The sequence below is a fragment of the Geotrypetes seraphini genome, chromosome 10 (assembly GCF_902459505.1).
Source record: "Geotrypetes seraphini chromosome 10, aGeoSer1.1, whole genome shotgun sequence".
NCBI classification, from domain to species: domain Eukaryota; kingdom Metazoa; phylum Chordata; class Amphibia; order Gymnophiona; family Dermophiidae; genus Geotrypetes; species Geotrypetes seraphini.
The window spans coordinates 81,075,513-81,093,944 of record NC_047093.1 but is presented as its reverse complement, the minus strand read 5'-3'; the positions used below and the strand labels follow the sequence as shown (position 1 = coordinate 81,093,944).

The 18,432-nt window shown below is 42.3% G+C and overlaps 1 protein-coding gene across 2 annotated transcripts in view; it reads right to left on the bottom strand.

Annotated features, from left to right (window-relative positions):
* Nucleotides 1-487: 487 nt before the first annotated feature.
* The window catches only part of MRRF (mitochondrial ribosome recycling factor), a 36,525-nt gene continuing 18,580 nt past the window's right edge, over nucleotides 488-18,432 (bottom strand). For both annotated transcript variants that reach the window (XM_033961354.1, XM_033961355.1), the window contains exons 4-7: nucleotides 17,273-17,391; nucleotides 8,378-8,469; nucleotides 1,464-1,623; nucleotides 488-898 (exon numbers count right to left, since the gene is read on the bottom strand). In XM_033961354.1, the coding sequence (XP_033817245.1) occupies nucleotides 815-898; nucleotides 1,464-1,623; nucleotides 8,378-8,469; nucleotides 17,273-17,391 (455 nt within the window). In that variant the 3' untranslated portion in view covers nucleotides 488-814. The remainder of the gene's footprint in view (nucleotides 899-1,463; nucleotides 1,624-8,377; nucleotides 8,470-17,272; nucleotides 17,392-18,432) is intronic.

Genomic DNA, 18,432 nt, shown 5'->3' with positions numbered 1-18,432 from the left:
TCCACCCCCCCTCCCCGGTCAGCCAATCAGCCTTCTGCACAGCTGATTCCTCCTCCTCTCCCCCCCCCCCCCGGTCAGCCAATCAGCCTTCTGCACAGCCGATTCCTCCTCCTCTCCCCCCCGGTCAGCCAATCAGCCTTCTGCACAGCCAATTCCTCCTCCTCTCTCCCCTGCCAACCTTCTGCACAGCCAAACCGCCTGGCAGCCTAAATATTGTTTATTTAGCACCTGCTGCCGCCCCTGCAGCCCTCTCCCACCTTCGATCCGCTTCTAAACCGCATTTGCGGTTTTTCGAAATTCGCGGGTGCTCCTGGAATGGAACCCCTGTGAATTTCGGGGGAGTACTGTAATCTGAAATTATTACCTTCCTATCACTACTTTAGGAAAAAAAATAAAAACTTTGTCCCCTAGTAACAACTAGCAGCAGCTCACATGCAGTTAGAATGATATTGAATACTTCACATATTTAAAAGCATAAGGCTATATATTGAAATTTAAAATAAAACAATGTTTATTGAAATATATCCTATACCATAAAGCATATAGAGATTATGAGAAGTGTATAGGATTTATTGAAATTGGACTCCTATAGTTTGAAAAAAGGATAGATCACATCCATATTCTAGCAGAAGGCAAATGTACAAGGGGTACACGAGCTGCAAGTCCCAAACAGGCACAAGCCTCACTATTACATAAGCTGACCACCTATGTATTGAAGAGATTCGTGCTGGGTCCGACACTTGTAATCAGGTGCTCTTCCCATGACCACTCCTGTGCAACAGCAGTGAAATGTCAGTGAGGCAGTTGGCCTAGCTCATTCAGAACCCAGAAGTTCTTTTGTCTTTGTTGCCAACTGTTTGTCCATTTCTGCCACAGTATCATCTACCATTTGCTGGATCTGCAAGTTAGACAACACCACAACTTTCAATTTTACACAAGGATTTTTTAATATACATAAAATCTGATTTTCATTAATAAGAGAAAGAAATGATATTTACTTTGTTTTAAAATAATATAAGAATACATTCAATATCTGGATCCATGAACCATTTTTTAAAAAAATTGAGGTCAGTACTTCGTTACACTCCCCTCCCCCCACTCTTTTTTGTCACTCAAGAAGTCACTGAAATAGTGAACGATGTGCTAAAGCTTCACAATGAAATATTCTCTCTTTTAAAGCATATCACTTTAAAAACAGTCTTCCCCCAAGATCAGAAAACAGAACAACAGTGGCAGTGGTGGTGACATCTTGTCTATTACAAAGTAGAGTGATCAGGGCCCCAATCAGGAGCCACTGGGCCTGATCCTGCATATCTTCAAAGATTTGACAAGTTTGTGTTCTCTTAGGGCAGCATTGCTGGAGGGAGTAGTAGTACTGAGATTTAAAAAAACCAAACAAACCTAACTGCATTTGACTGCCAAGCCATTCATAAGGTCAATAAAAGGTGGTTAAGAGCTCTCACCTGCTTCTCTATTAACCTTATTATGTCTTCAGAAACCATGCTTTTTGATTTCTTGACTTCCGCCATGGCACTGCTTCGAACTTTTCGGAGGGAATCTTTCCCCTTGTTTGTCAGTTGCTTTGCCAATTTTGCCAAATTTTCCCTGTGCTCTCTTGTTACTCTTTGAATAATAAAGAACCATACAGTTAGAAAAGCTAGTCTTAGGAGAAGCTGAACATTGTACTCACAAGGGTACCCAACTATCCACAACAACTGCTAAACAGTATTTTTAAAACATAATATTTCAGAAGCATTCTTTATATGGTTGGCTTGGCATGTGTCTCCAGAACAGGGTTGGAAATCACAGAGGTGGAGTCACAGGCTTCAAGCAAAAACCATTGAAGATTCAAATCAAGTGCCAACTGGGCAGGTGGTTTGGTTGTTGTTGTTCATCTCTCTCTCTCTCTCTCTCTCATCTTCTAAAAAGAGATTAGGTTCTTACCTTGATAATATATTTTCCAGTAGATAGGGATGGTATGCTGAACCATAGGGTTATCCATCTGTGCTCACAAGCATACTGCAGAAGATGTCAATCACAGCTTTTCAATTATTCCTCCTTCTCCACAGTCTCTGCTACCCCCTTCGATAAGCTAACTTTCCACCATCATATTTCTATTTATTTATTTATATTCCACATATCCTACAATTCTATGCAGATTACAAATTATTCAGGTACTCAAGCATTTTACCCTATCTATCCTGGTGGGCTCACATTCTATCTAATGTACTGGGCCACTGGGGGATTAAGTGTGGGATTTGAACTCACAACCCCAGGATGCTGCCCAGGGCTATAGCTCTAACCACTGCATCACACATTCCCACATATTAAGTTTTGTTGTTCAAAAATGTTTCTATAAACTGAAGATGATCCGTTCGATCTCTTTGCTTTAGAACCTGCATCCCTCAATATTCTGGTCCATTCCTTGGTTATCTCTCACTTGGATTATTGCAATTCCCTCTACCCTGGAATTACCCAGAAAGAGATTCGAAAGCTCCAAATCATTTAAAATACAGCAATAAAACTCATCTATAATGCAATGCAAATGCAAAAAAAAAAAAAAAAAAAAATTGATCACGTGACTCCTTTGTTGAAAAAAAGCTCACTGGCTACCAATTTTCCACCGTATTACGTTTAAAATTCTAATTCTTACATTTAAAACAAAATCGACCCATTCTCCCACCTTCATTGATAAACTGATCATACTATATTCTACTTCTAGATCACTACGCTCCACTAATCAATGCCTAACTGTTCCTTCTCTGCATGCCATTGTTTACGATACCACTCGTAAATCTATTTTCTCTGTTGTTGCTCCAACTCTATGGAATGCTCTGCCTATTCACCTCAGATAGCAAGATTAACAAACTTACCATTTAACTGTACAAATCATGATAGTATATACATATGATTATGTAATAACATACATGAAGTAATACATAGTGGAGTCAGTACACATATTATCAGTAGGAGAAATATTGTGAACATGAATATGAAGGAGTACACTCAGAAAGCATCATGTTAACCCAACAAAAAGTAATCATTATATGTATTAAGCAATATGTTCTAAATTACGGTACTGTATGTCAATGGTCCAAAACGCAGTAATTTTGGACAGGGCTCTAGATTTTAAGAAATGTGCCAGTGGATTGATGTTTTCCTGCGATTGCACCTTCAAATTTGGTAGTGATGCATATAGTGTTCCACCAGACCATGAATTCTACTTTGGATAAATTCTTCCAGGAATGCAATATGTTCTTAATAGCTAAAAATAATAATCTATTGAGGAGGCGAGCATTTGGTTCTGAAAGAGGTTGCGCAAGGCCCTGTTGGTCAAGGACAATAATTTTAAGATGCAACGGTTCACGGATCTTCAATATGGATGTGATGATATGCCAAACCTTATCCCAGTTAACTGTGAGATGAGTGCATTGAAATATCATGTGGGGTAGCGTTCCCACTGATAACCCACAGGACCAACATAAATTAGAAACTTTGTGTGAGAATTTGCTAAGCTTATTTGGGGTCCAGTGAGCTCGATGTAGGAAGAAGTATATTGACTGAAGAACTGAAGCTGATCTAATTGACTTAAAAGCTCTGGACCACACATTTTGCCATAGCTCATCACCTGCAGTAATATCTAAGCCAGTATTCCAAGCACTCATCAATTGTGGCATGGACACAGGCTACCCTTGATGCAACAAATCATACCATTTGGCAGCTACTCCTTTGAGAGGAGCAGTAAGAGTACATGATGAAGGAGATCAGGTATGGGTTTTAATTTAAATATTTTTCTATTTAAAGACATTTATGGTTGTTAGGACTCAGCAGGACTTTGATTTGCAATATTCTTTTTTGGGGGGGAGGGGAGGTTAACCTCCTCCGTTCTTTTTCCCTCCCCAGCTTTCCTTTCCATAAATTGTATTTCTCCTCCCTTCTTCCCTTTTTGTTTCTGTAAAAAGTCTTTTTATGTATATAATATATTCACTTGTACTGTTAAATTATTTTTAAACATTTTACTGTACTCTGCCTAAATTTTTTTAGACAAGCGGTTTATCAAAACCTAATAAACATGAAACTTGAACTACCATTCCCTGGTGATTTGCTATTTGGCAGATTACCCGGCCTATCATGGGCCGGGGGAACATGTACAGTAGCCCAGTCTCTGGTCATGGTTGAACCAGGGCATCTAGCACTGCACTTCTGAGTTTTTACCTCTTCTGATGAAGAAACAAGTTGTCTTATTGTTCTTTGCAGTCGCCATGAGGTCAAACGTCAGATGAACCCATTGTCTCACAATGACTTGGAAAGCTTTAAAGGACAATGACCACTTTCCCGGGTCTAATGTCTGTCTGCTGAGATAATCCACTTGAATATTATCCACCCCAGCCACATGCGCCACAGAGATCACCTGCATGTGTGTTTCTGCCCAACAGAACAATGCTTTCACCTCCTGCCAGAGCACAGCGCTTCTGGTGCCTCTCTGCTTGCTGACCTAGACCACTGCAGTGGCACTGTTGGAGAAGACACTAACTGCTTTGCCCTCTAAGAAAGATTGCAGTCGTTGCAGCACCACATGAACAGCTCACATTTGCAGCCTGTTGATAGACCATTCCTGCTGAGATGGGAGTCCATTGTCCTTGAATTGGGTGTCCGTTGCAATAAGCCCCCTAGCCAAACAAGCATCTGTCATTAGGATGATGAGGAATTGATCCAGAGTGGGATTCTCTTCACTAGAGACTGTGAGCAGAGCCACTATATCACATTGCTTCTGGCTGCCGCTGTCCAAGGTCTAAGGGAGTGGAACTTGCAGGGAGTCTCTCTGAAGTGACCAGCAAGACAAATATGCGTCCTGTAAGGGGCACGTGTGCCACATGGCACCACCTCTATTGTGGCCGCCACTGACCCAAGAACTTGAAAGTAATGCCACGTAGTAGGCACTGGCTTGGCCAACAGGTCTGTAATCTGACCACGAAGTTTCTGTCTGTGCGCTTCTGGAAGAAAGACTCGGCCTTCTGCCAGGTTGAGTAAGACCCCTAGATATCCAGGGACTGTGTCGGAACTAGGTGGCTCTTTTGAAAGTTTATAATCCATTCCAGACTCTAACTTCTCCACAATTGCTGCTACCACCTTTTTGGATGCACTTGCCAACCCGCTCTGTGACAGTTCAAGGCACCATTACTACTACTTGTCACTTATATAGCGCTGAAAGGTGTATGCAGCGCTGTACATTTTGATATTTATAGACGGTCCCTGATCGGAAGAGCTTACAATCTAACTTGGACACACATATAGGGTGAAAGGAGCTAGGAGTTGAAAGCATTCTCCAACACATGGAATCTCAGGAACTTTCTGTGTTCCGGAAAGATTAGGATATGAAGATAAGCTTCCTTCAAATCAAAGGTGGCCAGAAATTTTCCTGGCTCCACCTCCAGCCGATGATGAGAACCGAGGAACTCTCAGGGCCATGTGAACATGTTTGAGATCCAGGATGGGTCTCCACTCCTCTGAGCCTTTCTTTGGCATGACAAAGTATATGGAGAATCTGCCGGAGCCCAAATGTTCTGGAGGAATTGGTTCTATGGCTTGAATATCTAGCAATCTTTATAACGCTGCCCAGACCTTTTCCACTTCTCTGGCCAGCTTCCTAGAGAATCTATAAATCAGTCGGAGAGAGACGCAAATTCCATCATGTAACTCTCTCTGATAATCTCCGGGACCCAGTCGTTATCTGTTCCCAGACCTCCAGATAGTCTGAGAGCCAACCTCCAATCTTCAGAGTAACGGCTTGAGGGCTGGTGTCCTTGTGGCATTTTAGCTGACACTGCGGAACAGGAACCTGAACCTTGGCTCCTCTGGTTCCCAGAGAATTTTCTGTCTGGAACCTTGAAAGGCTCTCTGGGTAAAGGTTCCTGTTGACTACAGGCGAGAGCGCCATGACACAGCTGCTCGGGTCTGCTGTCTGGTAGAGATCTTGGATGCCAATCTTGCACACTGGCCATAAGATCAACTAGGTCCTTCCAAAACAGTATCTGTCCTCTGAACAGGAGCCTGCTCAGCATTGCTTTAGAGGTCAAATCACCCGCCCACTGTCCGTTTCAAAGCATACAACAGGCAGAGATAAAATATGCTGAAACTTTCTTCATGACTGATTATTTCACAGATTCTACTCCAGTTAACATAAGCCATGGCAGGGGTTCAGCCTCCATCAGGTTCTGATTTTGTAGCCTGGATGACAAGTGCGTGGCACAAAGGAGGTTATGGCTGCAGACTTAATACCTAAGGCTAGAACCTCAAACTGCCTCCTGAGGACCATATTCACTTGGTAAGAAAGTGCGTTTGGTCACCTGGGCTACCAGGGAATCCACCTTTGGCAGAGCAAACATTTGCAGGAATTCCTGATTCATGGGATACAGTTTAATCTTGGTTTTAGCCACCGTTAGAGAGCCTTCAGGGATCTCCCAGGGCTCTGTGACTAGGATCCACATGTCTGGGTACCACGGAAAAGAAGTGGGTTGAGCCCGGACCCTGCTATGAACACTGAGAGGACAGGGTTTGTGGAAGGTCTATCCTCAGTTCTCAAAGGGACTCAGTAATATTCTTGAGCAATGCAAAGAGTCAGCGAACAGAGGGATCCTCTCCCTGGTCTTTGGCCGATATCACCTCCTGGACCTCCATGTGAGAGGCTGCCTCTCCATCAAAGAAGCCTCACCTTGGGACAATAAAGAGATTAAATCTGATCTTCGTCCTTCAAGTCTCTGTCTGAAGGACCATCAGAGTCCAGAAGAGCCTCCGCTCTCAGGAAACAAATGCTCTGAGCATCCAGAGGGGACTGCACACTAGTCTGCTCACCAGTGAACCTAACAAACATAGTTCTACCCTGTGCATAAACCTGCCATAGGATATTAATAAACTTTAGGGTATAGGCCAGTGTGGGAAACTCTTCTTGCCCCTTAGAGTGGATCAAACACCTTTTATTGGGCTGCGAAGCATCTACGCCCTTACAGTACGAAGGGCCGCTGTGTTGGGGCTCCAGAAGGTGATCAATTTCCCCCGAGAGAACCATCTGCTTTTCTCCAACTCAAAGACTGCATAGGGGCTAAGCCTGAAGCTTCCACCCCTCTATCTCATGTCGTACAGTACGTGTATGGGCATTCTTCAGCCGCCCATACAGACTCGGCCTTCTGCCAGGTTGAATAAGATCCCTAGATATGTGTATGGGCACTCTTCAGCTGTCTATACAGCGCAAATTGTATAGGAGTATTAGGGTCTGAGGACTCTATCCCTATCAATTTTGAGGCAAAACAAGGTGTTTTGAAGAAGTTGAAGAACTTAGGAAAAAAAAAATTCCTGGAAATCCACTGTGTCAGCATTTTGGCACCAAAAATTGGCTTCAATACACTTCAATGCTGACCAAAAAATAGGATTTTAGAGGAGGGGGACCAAAAACCTAACTGCAAAAACAGTCAAAACACAGTTTTCAAGATCACTTTTCCCCTCCCCCCCCTTGATTTTCCCCAAAGGCTTACACAGCCTATATTCACAGACCATGTGTTGGGGAAATGGTGCTGCAGTCTGCTTAAGCTCTAAAGTGTAGCTGGATCTGGAGGGGTTCACTGCCTCAAGTCGCTGGTCAGTTGCCATGCTGAGATCTTCAGACTGTCAGTTGGACCTTAGTCGGCCTAGTCTTCTACCTCCCTGGGCCACAAAGCACGACGCAGAAAAAGGGTGGAGGGAGGCGAAGCTGCAGCTGGCACCTGAGCACCTCAAAGGACTGCTATTGATGCCTAGTAGCCTGCGCTCAAGCTCCTGACCAAGTCAAGGAAGTGAGCAAGTGCTGAAGGCCCAGAACCCTGAGCTGCACAAATCTTTAGCAGGCTGGCTGTACAGGTCCCCGAAAGTTACACCTGCCAGCAGCAGACTTAAACATCTGCTCCTCTCCAAGCCAAGCAAAGCAGTCCCTTGAAGTCACACAAAAAAATCCACGCACAAGCTGAAAACCCGAAAAAGACACCACGAAACAATAAAGAAATAAACGGAGCAGATCAGAGAGACACCTTCATGCTTGTCTGCAGAAGGAAGAACTGAAGGGGACAGCAGAGACTGTAGAGGATGAAGAGAAGTTATAAAGCTGTGATTGACATCTTCTGCAGTATGCTCGCGAGCACAGATGGATAGAAACTTATGGTTCAGCATACCATCTCTATTGCACTGGAAAGGTGTTTGCAACACAAATGGACACATTTCAGCATGGATATTAAGCTAACTTAAAACAAGTGAAAAATAACCAAGAATTACAATGTACAGCCACCAGTCTAACCCAGTTTGCTAGAAAGTCAATGAGTTATGTTTAAAGACGCATGCAATAATTACATACTTAGGAACTGGCACACGAATTACTGTCCCGTCAACTTCGGGGTTCAGGTTCATTCGACTCTCTTGCAGAGCCTTCACAGCTGCAGCTGTACACTGCAGCAGATCAAAAGACAAAAGAGAAATTAGTTAATAATCACTCCCAGATGCCAGAATGCACTGTCTGTAGCTGGCAATCCATCTAGCCAGGCGATGGAAACATTTAGATTTGTTACCAGGAAGATCAGGGAGTTTTCTGGTGTGGGAGACTTTGATCCTATGAACTACAAACTTGGTCGTCCAGTAGTACCTCAGTACTGCAGAGGAGGCACAACCATACTGAGAAAGCTCCAAGCCTTTGAAATTATTTCCGTGGCTTGAGGTAATGCAGATCAAAAACCACAATAAAACCCTCTGGGAAACTGCTAGACTATGCAAAGCAGAAATAAAGACAAATGTAAGGTTCTGGATAAGGTTTTTTTTTCTCAACTTTAGGAAATCTCACTGTGGGAATTCAAATCCTACAGCAAAACGTAGAATGGAATTATATTGCTTATAATACACTGGAAAAAAGCTAAAATCTTTTAACCGTTTGGTGTCTAGATAGGGTTCTCCGATTAGTAAAATGTATTAGAATTAATGAATGTTATGGAAGAAATGAAAAATCCCCTTTCCTTTTGTCATTTTTTTTACTGAGATCACCACAACATATCAACCACTAGGTAATGAGAGCAATCTTACTATTCAACTGTGTGAGAGAGCTAATTGATTGCCACACTCGGAAGCAGCCACGGCAAAACTCTGGCCAAAGTTGGTGGATTGACATTACTAGTGTCATCAGCATGTTTGTTGGAAAGTCACTCTTTTGAAGATTTTCTTATGGGTTACCAATAAATGTTATTGCATAGTTTTAAGAGACAAATGCGGGAGGTTTTTTTTTTAAAATGCCTGTGACATTGTTACCCTGTAATTCCAATCACTAAACTGAGTGAAGGGTGGGTCCTGAGTTTTTTTTCCTCTGCTGCATATCTGAAGAAATTGCTGTACAATATGCCACCATTACCTAGTGGTTGATATGTTGTGGTGACTATTTCTCTAGGTCCTTGTATTACTTTTTACTACGCTGCCAATGAGCTGCACTTGAGGGAAATGTAACTAGCAATGAGACCTTATACCACTGAGAATGTTATGAATGGCAGTACAAAAATATTTTAAATAGCTAGCCTCAGAGAGCTTGAAACTGATTTCCAGTACAGGCTCCTGCTTCATATAAGTGAAGGAAAGGGATTTTGTATTTAGCTTACACGTTTTTCAGTTGTAGTTCAAGAATAGTTACATCTAGTTATGGTAGGTATTTACCCATAACTGGAAGGCTTACAATCTAAAGCAGGGATCTCAAAGTCCCTCCTCGAGGGCCGCAATCCAGTCGGGTTTTCAGGATTTCCCCAATGAATATGCATGAGATCTATTAGCATACAATGAAAGCAGTGCATGCAAATAGATCTCATTCATATTCACTGGGGAAATCCTGAAAACCCGACTGGATTGCGGCCCTCGAGGAGGGACTTTGAGACGGTGTGTGTTTGGAGGAAACCCCCCCACTTTAATGCATAGTGTTTGTGCTGCCGTTGGGGGTGTGTGGGGGATGCAACCCCCCACATTATAGACAAAATGGAACTTTTCCTGAAAAAAATCAGAAACTGTTCCATTTTCTCTATAATGTGGGGGGTTGTACCCCCCACCCCCCCTCCCCCAAAGGCAGCGCGAACACTATGCATTAAAGTGGGGTGGGGTTTCCCACACACACCCCGTCAGAGTTCTTAAAAAATAAGTTTTTTGGCGGCGCGCTTCTGTCTTGCGCTGAATTGTCAGCGCTGGATTGTCGGTGCGATGGCGCCACTTATTATGAACCATCAGTTAGTGCACCTTAGTAAAACAGGGCCTAAGTCTATGTCATTTCGTTAGCATGTGCACTAATGACAACATACTAGCTGAAAAGCACGCCTCTTCTCTGCACCACACCTATTACCTGCACTGAAATGCCCCCTGTAAAAAAAATAATAAATTATCATGCCAACATGGAACACTAAACTAAACTAAACTAAATCTTGGGTTTATATACCGCATCATCTCCACAGGTGGAGCTCGACACGGTTTACATGGTTAGGGAAGGAACGGAACTCCAGTGGATTTATAGAAGTAAGTAAGAGAGAGGTTAGGTGTGATAATACTAGGGAGGAGACGGGTTACGTTTTGGAGAAGAGCCAAGTCTTCAGAAGCTTACGGAATGGTAGGAGGGGGCTCAAATTAAGGAGAGGGGAAGGGAGACTATTCCAGAGCTGAGCGATTCTGAAGTGGAGGGAGGACCCGAGTTTACCGACGAGGGAGATACCTTTTGGGGAGGGGAAGGATAATTTTAATTTTTGCGTGGATCTAGTGGAGAGTGGATTTGAGGAACTCCAGGATAGAGGAATAAGAGGTGGAAGGATGCCGTGGAGTATCTTGAAGGTTAAGCAAGCACATTTAAAATGGACCCTGGAGATGACAGGAAGCCAGTGCAGCTTGGACAGGAGCGGAGAGACATGGTCAAATTTGCTTTTTGAGAAGATAAGTTTGGCCGCGGTGTTCTGGATTAGTTGGAGTTTGTGGAGGTTTTTCTTTGTTAAGCTAAGGTAAATGGAATTGCAATAGTCCAATCTGGAGAGGATGATGGACTGAACGAGCACGGCAAAGTGTTTTTGGTGGAAGCAGGACCTCACTTTCCTCAGCATGTGAAGGCTGTGAAAGCATGTTTTTATCAGGGAGTTGAGGTGGTCGTTGAAGGATAGCGAGGAATCTATGGTGATGCCCAGAACTTTGCTAGAGAACTCTAGTTGTAGGGAGGAGCCTGTGGGCAGTGGGATGGAAGTGGGTAAATGATCAAGTTTAGGGCCAAGCCAAAGTAGTTTGGTTTTGGACTCATTCAGTTTCATTTGTACAGCGAGAGCCCAGGATTGAAGTTTGGTTATGCATGAAGAGATGTTTGCTGCGAGATTGGTGAGGTTTGCGTCGGTCTCGAGGAGGACCAGGATATCGTCAGCGTAAGTGTAGAGTATTTCTAGGGGGGAGAGGTGGAGGAGGTTCAGGGAGGACATATAAATGTTGAAGAGGATAGGAGATAGGGGGGAGCCTTGAGGAACTCCACATGTCGGTTTCCACGGGGAGGATGAGGTACCATTCTTGGTAACGTTATAAGAGCGGGAACGTAAGAAATTCGAGAACCAGTCGAGGACCGTGGAGCTGATGCCTATCTCGGAGAGTAGGAAGATTAGAATGTCATGATGGACTTTAGTGCACACCATGTTAGGTCATTTTATTCTGTGACAGGCATACGTTAGCACCTAACACAGCTTAGTAAAAGAGCTCACAATTTAATAGATAAACACCTACCGTAATTACAACACAGCCAAGGGAAGTCATTTAAGGTAAACACTAAAATTATTCAAGATAAATATTCAAGCAACTATTATCAATGCTGTTTCCACTGGTACAATCATTAATGAAGTCATGTTAGGGATTGGGTTTTTTTTAAAAAATCACCGGGTGGAAAAAGCTAAGACATTCATAAAATTCCTATGAGCATTGGAGCTTTTAGCGCCATAGCTTGCAATAAAAAACCCTAACGCGGCTTCATAAAGGGGGGGAGGGGCGATAAAGGTTTTCACCATTAATAAAAGACAGGTTTGTGACTATATCATTTGATGTTCTTTTCCAGCTTTGACTCTCTTTTTCAGAATTTTATACTGCCTAGATCTGGGTGCCAGAGATAGGGTGAGGTTTAACAAATACTCAAACATACATTTTATAAACAGCAAGCCTTGTGTAACTCCTACAGTGTTTAATTTACAACACTCTTTGAAATATAAATTTTAGGATACACATACACACAGCTGTGCTTTCTTCTCTGTATAATCTATTCATAAAGTGAGTAGCCAGACACTGTATATAGATGTATGTACAGTATACACATCTTCATATGAAATGTGCAAAAACTAAAACTATTTGCATCTTTAAAGGCAGAGTAAATAATTATTAGTTATTACTTTCCAGATATGTGATATTTGGAAATCCCCCCCCCCAAAATCTGGGGTAAAGATCTCCAGGATTAAATTTCAAGATTAAAAAAAAATAAAGATTTTTGCAAAATTGTTTCCAGCTGTGTGTATAATGCAATCAATAACATAATAGGAAGATCAGCCCTGAAAAGAAACTGCTCAAGCGAGTAAGGCCTCCTTTTCCTTAGGGTGGTTTTAAAAGTCCCTTCATCACTCGTGAAGCACTATGGCCTCAGGGAGGAGGGGGCCCTACATTACATCTCTCTCTGCTTTTTACCATCTTTGATATTTCAGCAGAATGACATGGGAGCGCTGAAAGTGCTCAGCAGACACTACCATTTCAGTGAGCAATTTCTTTTTAAACAAAAGCAGACTTCTACCGCAACAAGAGATGCATGGTCTTCTGCATAGCATTCATTTTCAAATTGCCTACTATTTCTGATCAGAGTACTATGCTCTGCTTTAACCTTAATTATATAGTTATTTTTCAATACACAAGGATTTGTGGTGTTATATACAAGAATCTCTGTCGCTGGCTGGGTTTAAAGAGGCAGATCATCCAAACTTCTGGTTTAGGTGTCATGAACCTTGCCTGCAGACAGGCGCATGGACTAGCTGACCTCTTGTGATCCTTTCCAGCCCTGTCTTTCCATGATTAGTCTTAATACTATGAAATCTGACATCGCTTCTTATGCAGAAGTCTGCAATGCTCACGCTGCTTTTAGCATGTTAGAATTCCCTTGTGTTTCTACAAATGCAGAGTACTAATGTACACAGGAAATATTCACAATGACAAAATCTATTTTGCTCTTCGACCTAAGCAATTATAGCAAGAAACCTGCTCTCTTAATACTTCAACACTTGTTCACTTTAATTTCAAAAACTGGGAGTGTGCTTTAGCGACCCTTTCCTGCCCCATCATTAGCTGCTCCAGCAGGCTACCACACAGATGGTAGTTATGCGATACAGCAAATCAAGATCCTGGTGAATCAGGTGCAAATCATTTTTTAAGTTTCCTTCCATTTACATTCATTGCATCAACACTATGGGCAAATAAAGGAATGACCAACATGCCAGTAGGGTTGGAGGGATGAGTGGAGATGGGATTTGATATACTGCTTTTCTATGGTTAAAGAGACAGCTGATGCTGTTTTCTCTGACAGTTTAAATTCACAGCACCGACAGCGTTCTTTTGACGATGTTACCACATCGCAAACTTGAAGCATTCTATCAGCGTTGAAAAGGTTTTTCAATTTACATACAATAGGGTCTCCTGAAGAAGGAATCGAAACGGGGCCACGTAGAGACCCCGAACCTGTTATAAACTGAATTATCAAGCTGCTCTCAATTTTCTCACAGAGCGATGTTCATTTGAAAAGATTTGTAAAGATAAGAAAAAACAAAGTATTTTCATACAAGTGTTTGAAAGACTGTAAAGACATTTATTTATTTATTTATTTACTTTTGTAATCAAACTTGGAGCGTAACCAGAACTAATAAAGTTGCAACGACTGAAAAATATACTTTGGTTCATCACTAGAGGGCGCAACTCTCTTCTTGAAGAACTCTATACCTCTGAGTGACTTTCAAAGGTGACGGTTGCAATCCTGAAGTTTGGTTACCAATTTGAATGAGAAGACAGTTCTTTTATTTGAACTCTAATATTTTTCTATGGTTAAAAGCAAAGTAGTTTTATATGTTATATATTTATATATACTCCATTGCCCTGGGTACTTATTTTGTATCCAGGGCAATGGAGGGTTAAGTGACTTGCCCAGAGTCAGAAATTCCAGGATTCAATGAAAATTCAACTTTTTAACTTTACAGAAATTCCATCTGTGGAAAACATGTGCTTTCTGAGCAAAATATGGTTGAGCGACATACTAGAAAAATGTAAGCGAAGGCTGGGCTGGGTAGTTCATTAGAAGTGCTGCACATGACTATGTGGCAAGAACTGGGTTTGATTCCTCTCTTAGGCCTTCAGACACCAGGGGATGCTGCAGAGGCAGCACTCAGTCCTGGAAGGAAAAAAGTCTGTCACTACCCCTATAGGTAATAAAAGCATCCTTATCAACGTGAAGCATCCAAAAGTGGTCATAGTTCACATCCAAACCACAGTTTCATTCAAAAATATATATTCGCGTATTTAGTCCAAAAACTTTTACAAAATCACATCTTTAGAAAAAAACTTCAAAAATTATTCAGGGATCACCACAACAAATTATTACTGAACATCAAAAACGAGGGAGAAGCATCAGACTCTTGATTAGAAAGGGATCATGGGGCCCCTAGTAGTAACAGGATACATGATTACATGGCCCTGACCAAGGACTGTTGTCGCAATAACCAGACTAAATATGCAGGGAGTAGTGTTGCCAGACACCCTAGACCCGTCCTCCACCCCCACTGCCTGCAAAGGCAATCCATCCATACGCAGATGCCATGCGCATGACATATAAATTCAAGATAAGCCTGAAAACTTTTTTATTTCGCAACACCTTTACTTGTGTTTAGAATTCTTTTCTTCCATTTTTTTTTCTTTCTTTTTCTTCTTTTCTCTCTCCTTCTCTTTTCTGTTCCTCTCTTGCTCAACCAACCGCTTTAAAAAAGCGACCCCACCCAATATGTTTTACCCCACTCCCACTTTCTCCTTCTCTTCTCAAAGCATGTAACTTCTCCCCTCCTTTCCCTTTTTACCTTCACTTTCAAGTCTGTCCAGTTAATGTCTTCGATGTTCACCCTCATTATTTTTAAATATCTATTATTTTTTTTCTCTTTTTAAAATTTTATTGTTAACCGGCCAGATACTTGTCGATGGTTGGTATATTAAAAAGTAAATAAACTTGAAACTTGACATCATTGCGCAACATCTGCACATGCGCGGATTGCCTCCTGCCCAATGCGATTGAGAGGAGGCTTTTCAAAACCCGGACAAAGTGCCGGTTTTTGAAAAGCCATCCGGACCCCCGGGCATTTCCTCAAAAGGAAGACGTGCCCAGGGAAATCCGGACGTCTGGTAACCTAGGCAGGGGAGAAATCCTCTGAACAGTTGCATATGAAGGATCATGGGTCAAAAATGCAAAATCAAAACCCCAAAAGAAAGTAATATTAAATGATATGCATGCTAGAACGCAACTCTTTAAATGTCATACAGAGCTCATTCTGCATGTTCAGAGGAAGTGGTAGCAATTTTAACACTCTTTTGCTACACCATTTCCAGCCCTGCTCTATGTTCAGAATATCAGCTTGATTTGTTTCTTAGCTCCGCTCTATCTCTGTCTTTTAATTTGCTTTCTTCTCTGTATGCTTCACATTTTTCTCATATTTTCTCAAAGATGTTTCTGCCTGGTGGGACAATCTCAATATTCTTACGTTGTATTGATAGTTCAAAATAGAGAATGACACGGTGATAAAATTCATCACCGTTCCTGTTCCCGCGGATATTCGCGGGAAATAATCCCATGTCATTTTCTAGTGTCTATTTCAACCTCGGTCCTTCTACACCAGAATTCTTCAAAGCAAAGCTTGCGGGTCAGTGGTTGTGCCCAATTATACTCTGATTCTTCCCTCCCTCCTTAAAGAATGACATGAAGATGGTTTCCCACGGTTATCCGCGGGGACGGGAACGGTGATGAATTTTGTCACCGTGTCATTCTCTAGTTCAAAAGTATAAGCATCGCTAGCACACCACACTTTATGTTATGTCTGCCAGTCCTGGTTTTATCCCACTGTCTTTCTTCTGAGCAGCTGAAAATGCAAGCCTTTGGACACCACGGGATACAATTAGGACTACATCTGCCTTTATTTATAATATGAAACAGGATCAGCCAAATCTTGATCCTGCTGGTCCACGGCAATAGATGGGGCAGAATCAAGAAGGCATTTTTAGTTATTCAAAATTTACCTCTCCTCAGGAATGAAGTAAAATTCCAAAACAATATGGAAAATTGAAACAATTTCATTTGTTCTTGTTTAGGGGGGAACATAAGAAGTTGCCTCCACTGGGTCAGACCAGAGGTCCATCCCGCCCAGCGGTCCGCTCCCGCGGTGGCCCATCAGGTCTGCGACCTGTGAAGTGGTTTCTGACCACTTCTATAACCTACCTCAACTTCTATCTATACCCCTCTATCCCCTTATCCTCCAGGAACCTATCCAAACCTACCTTGAACCCCTGTACAGAGTTCTGGGAGGGGAGGAGAACAGCCAGGGGGTTCCTACTTTCTTCTTCCAGATCAATCGGAACCAGAGCTGTGATTCTTGTGCCATGAGCCTTAAATTGGACCATCAGGTGCCACACTTAACCCCCCCCTTATCAAGTTGCGTTAGAAGCTTATAGCACGGGTCGGCAAAATAAGTGCTCCGACACTCATAGGAATTCTATGAGCTTCAGAGCATTTACTGCACTGGTTCGTGCAAAAAAAACCTCTAGCGCAGCTTGATAAAAGGGGCCCTTAATGAGGAACAGAACTCCTCCCAAAGGCGGCTAGTGCTGCCTCTACAGCATCCCCCTCCCCCACAAATGACTCAGAATGTGGAAGACTCAATCTGGGAATCAAACCAGGGACATTCCACAATGGAAATGCATAACACTATTCAACCAAGCCACCAAAATCGTCCTGCACTTATAAACTGCATTAGAAAACTTTTTTAAAAATTCTGTTCATTTAAAAAGGGAGATCGAAACTATACAATGCACGCCAGGTGCAACAACAGTAAGTATTCTCAAAAATGACAGTTAATGTCATCTCGATGGCAGTAGGTAAGAACCCACTCCTAGATCCACCCCTTCACAAAAGGAGCAATGCAAATCATTTGTGCCCTCTCACCTCTGGAAAGTCGGTCATGTTTACAATAAGCAGCTGATGTGATTTCACAGAGATCTGTCCAAGCTGATTCAGAGGAAACTTTCCATCTTTCGTGGTCACAGTTATGCTTTCAAGAGCTCCTTAAATAAGAACTAATAGCATGTCAAAATTAAACAGAACGTTAAAAATGAAATCAAATATTAAGCAAAAATTTCAATTACAGTGTCTCGGGGCTATTTTGTGAAACTAGGCTTTCTTATACCAGGCTGCCAGGTGATGTTGGTCTGGCGGCTGAATTTTAAAGGTGTGATTAATATTTTTATGGGGTTGGGAGGGGGGGAATCGGTGATCACTAGGTAGTGTGTGGGGGGGTCTGTATTATGTGTTTCCAGTGCTTATCTGGTGACTTTAGGTGAGTTTTTGTGACTTAGACCATGTTTTAAATGGTCTAAGTCACAATGTCCAAGTTCCGTCTAGGCTCTGTTGTAAAACTTTCGGTTATACATGCTGTACGACTAAGTCTAAGCCTGCCCACGTCCCACCCTCAACACTCCTCCTGAAACGCCCCGTTTAGCTATGGTCATTCAGCGGCACTATGAAGGCCTAGGTCGTTTAGAAATACGTCCAAAACCCGGTTTGATTATCGGTGCTTGGATGTCTTTCGCTTGTGATCGTCCAAGTGCCATCTTAGGCCGGTTTTTGGATGTTTTTCTCTTTCGATTATGAGCCCCTTAGTGTCTTAATTCTTATCTCAGTGCACTTTGGGAATTATTATTCTCTTTCTTAAAATACAATTTATTTATCTAACCTGAAGCACTTAACACACAAATATAATGTTCCTTCTGTGTCATTAGCAATCGATCCTTTTTCAAAGTGGACCCAAGGAATGTCAACAAGAGCATTATGAAGGCCTAGGGCCCACGTATTTGTAAGCCTGAAACCTGCACGTGCTTAACGTAAGCCTGCTGCCTATGATCAAAAGGCTAATCAGATGGCAATTGTAGTTTTCTTGCCATGGTGCACCGTTAGTCAAAAACCTGTTTCTTCCCTCACATCTGCAACCATTTCTACTTGGACATGTTTGACATTTTCCACCTACAAAACCCCCATATTCAGGAAGTTATTAACAAAAATGGATTCTTCCTGGTCAAGCCCAAGGTGAAAGAGGGCTTTACTTAGAG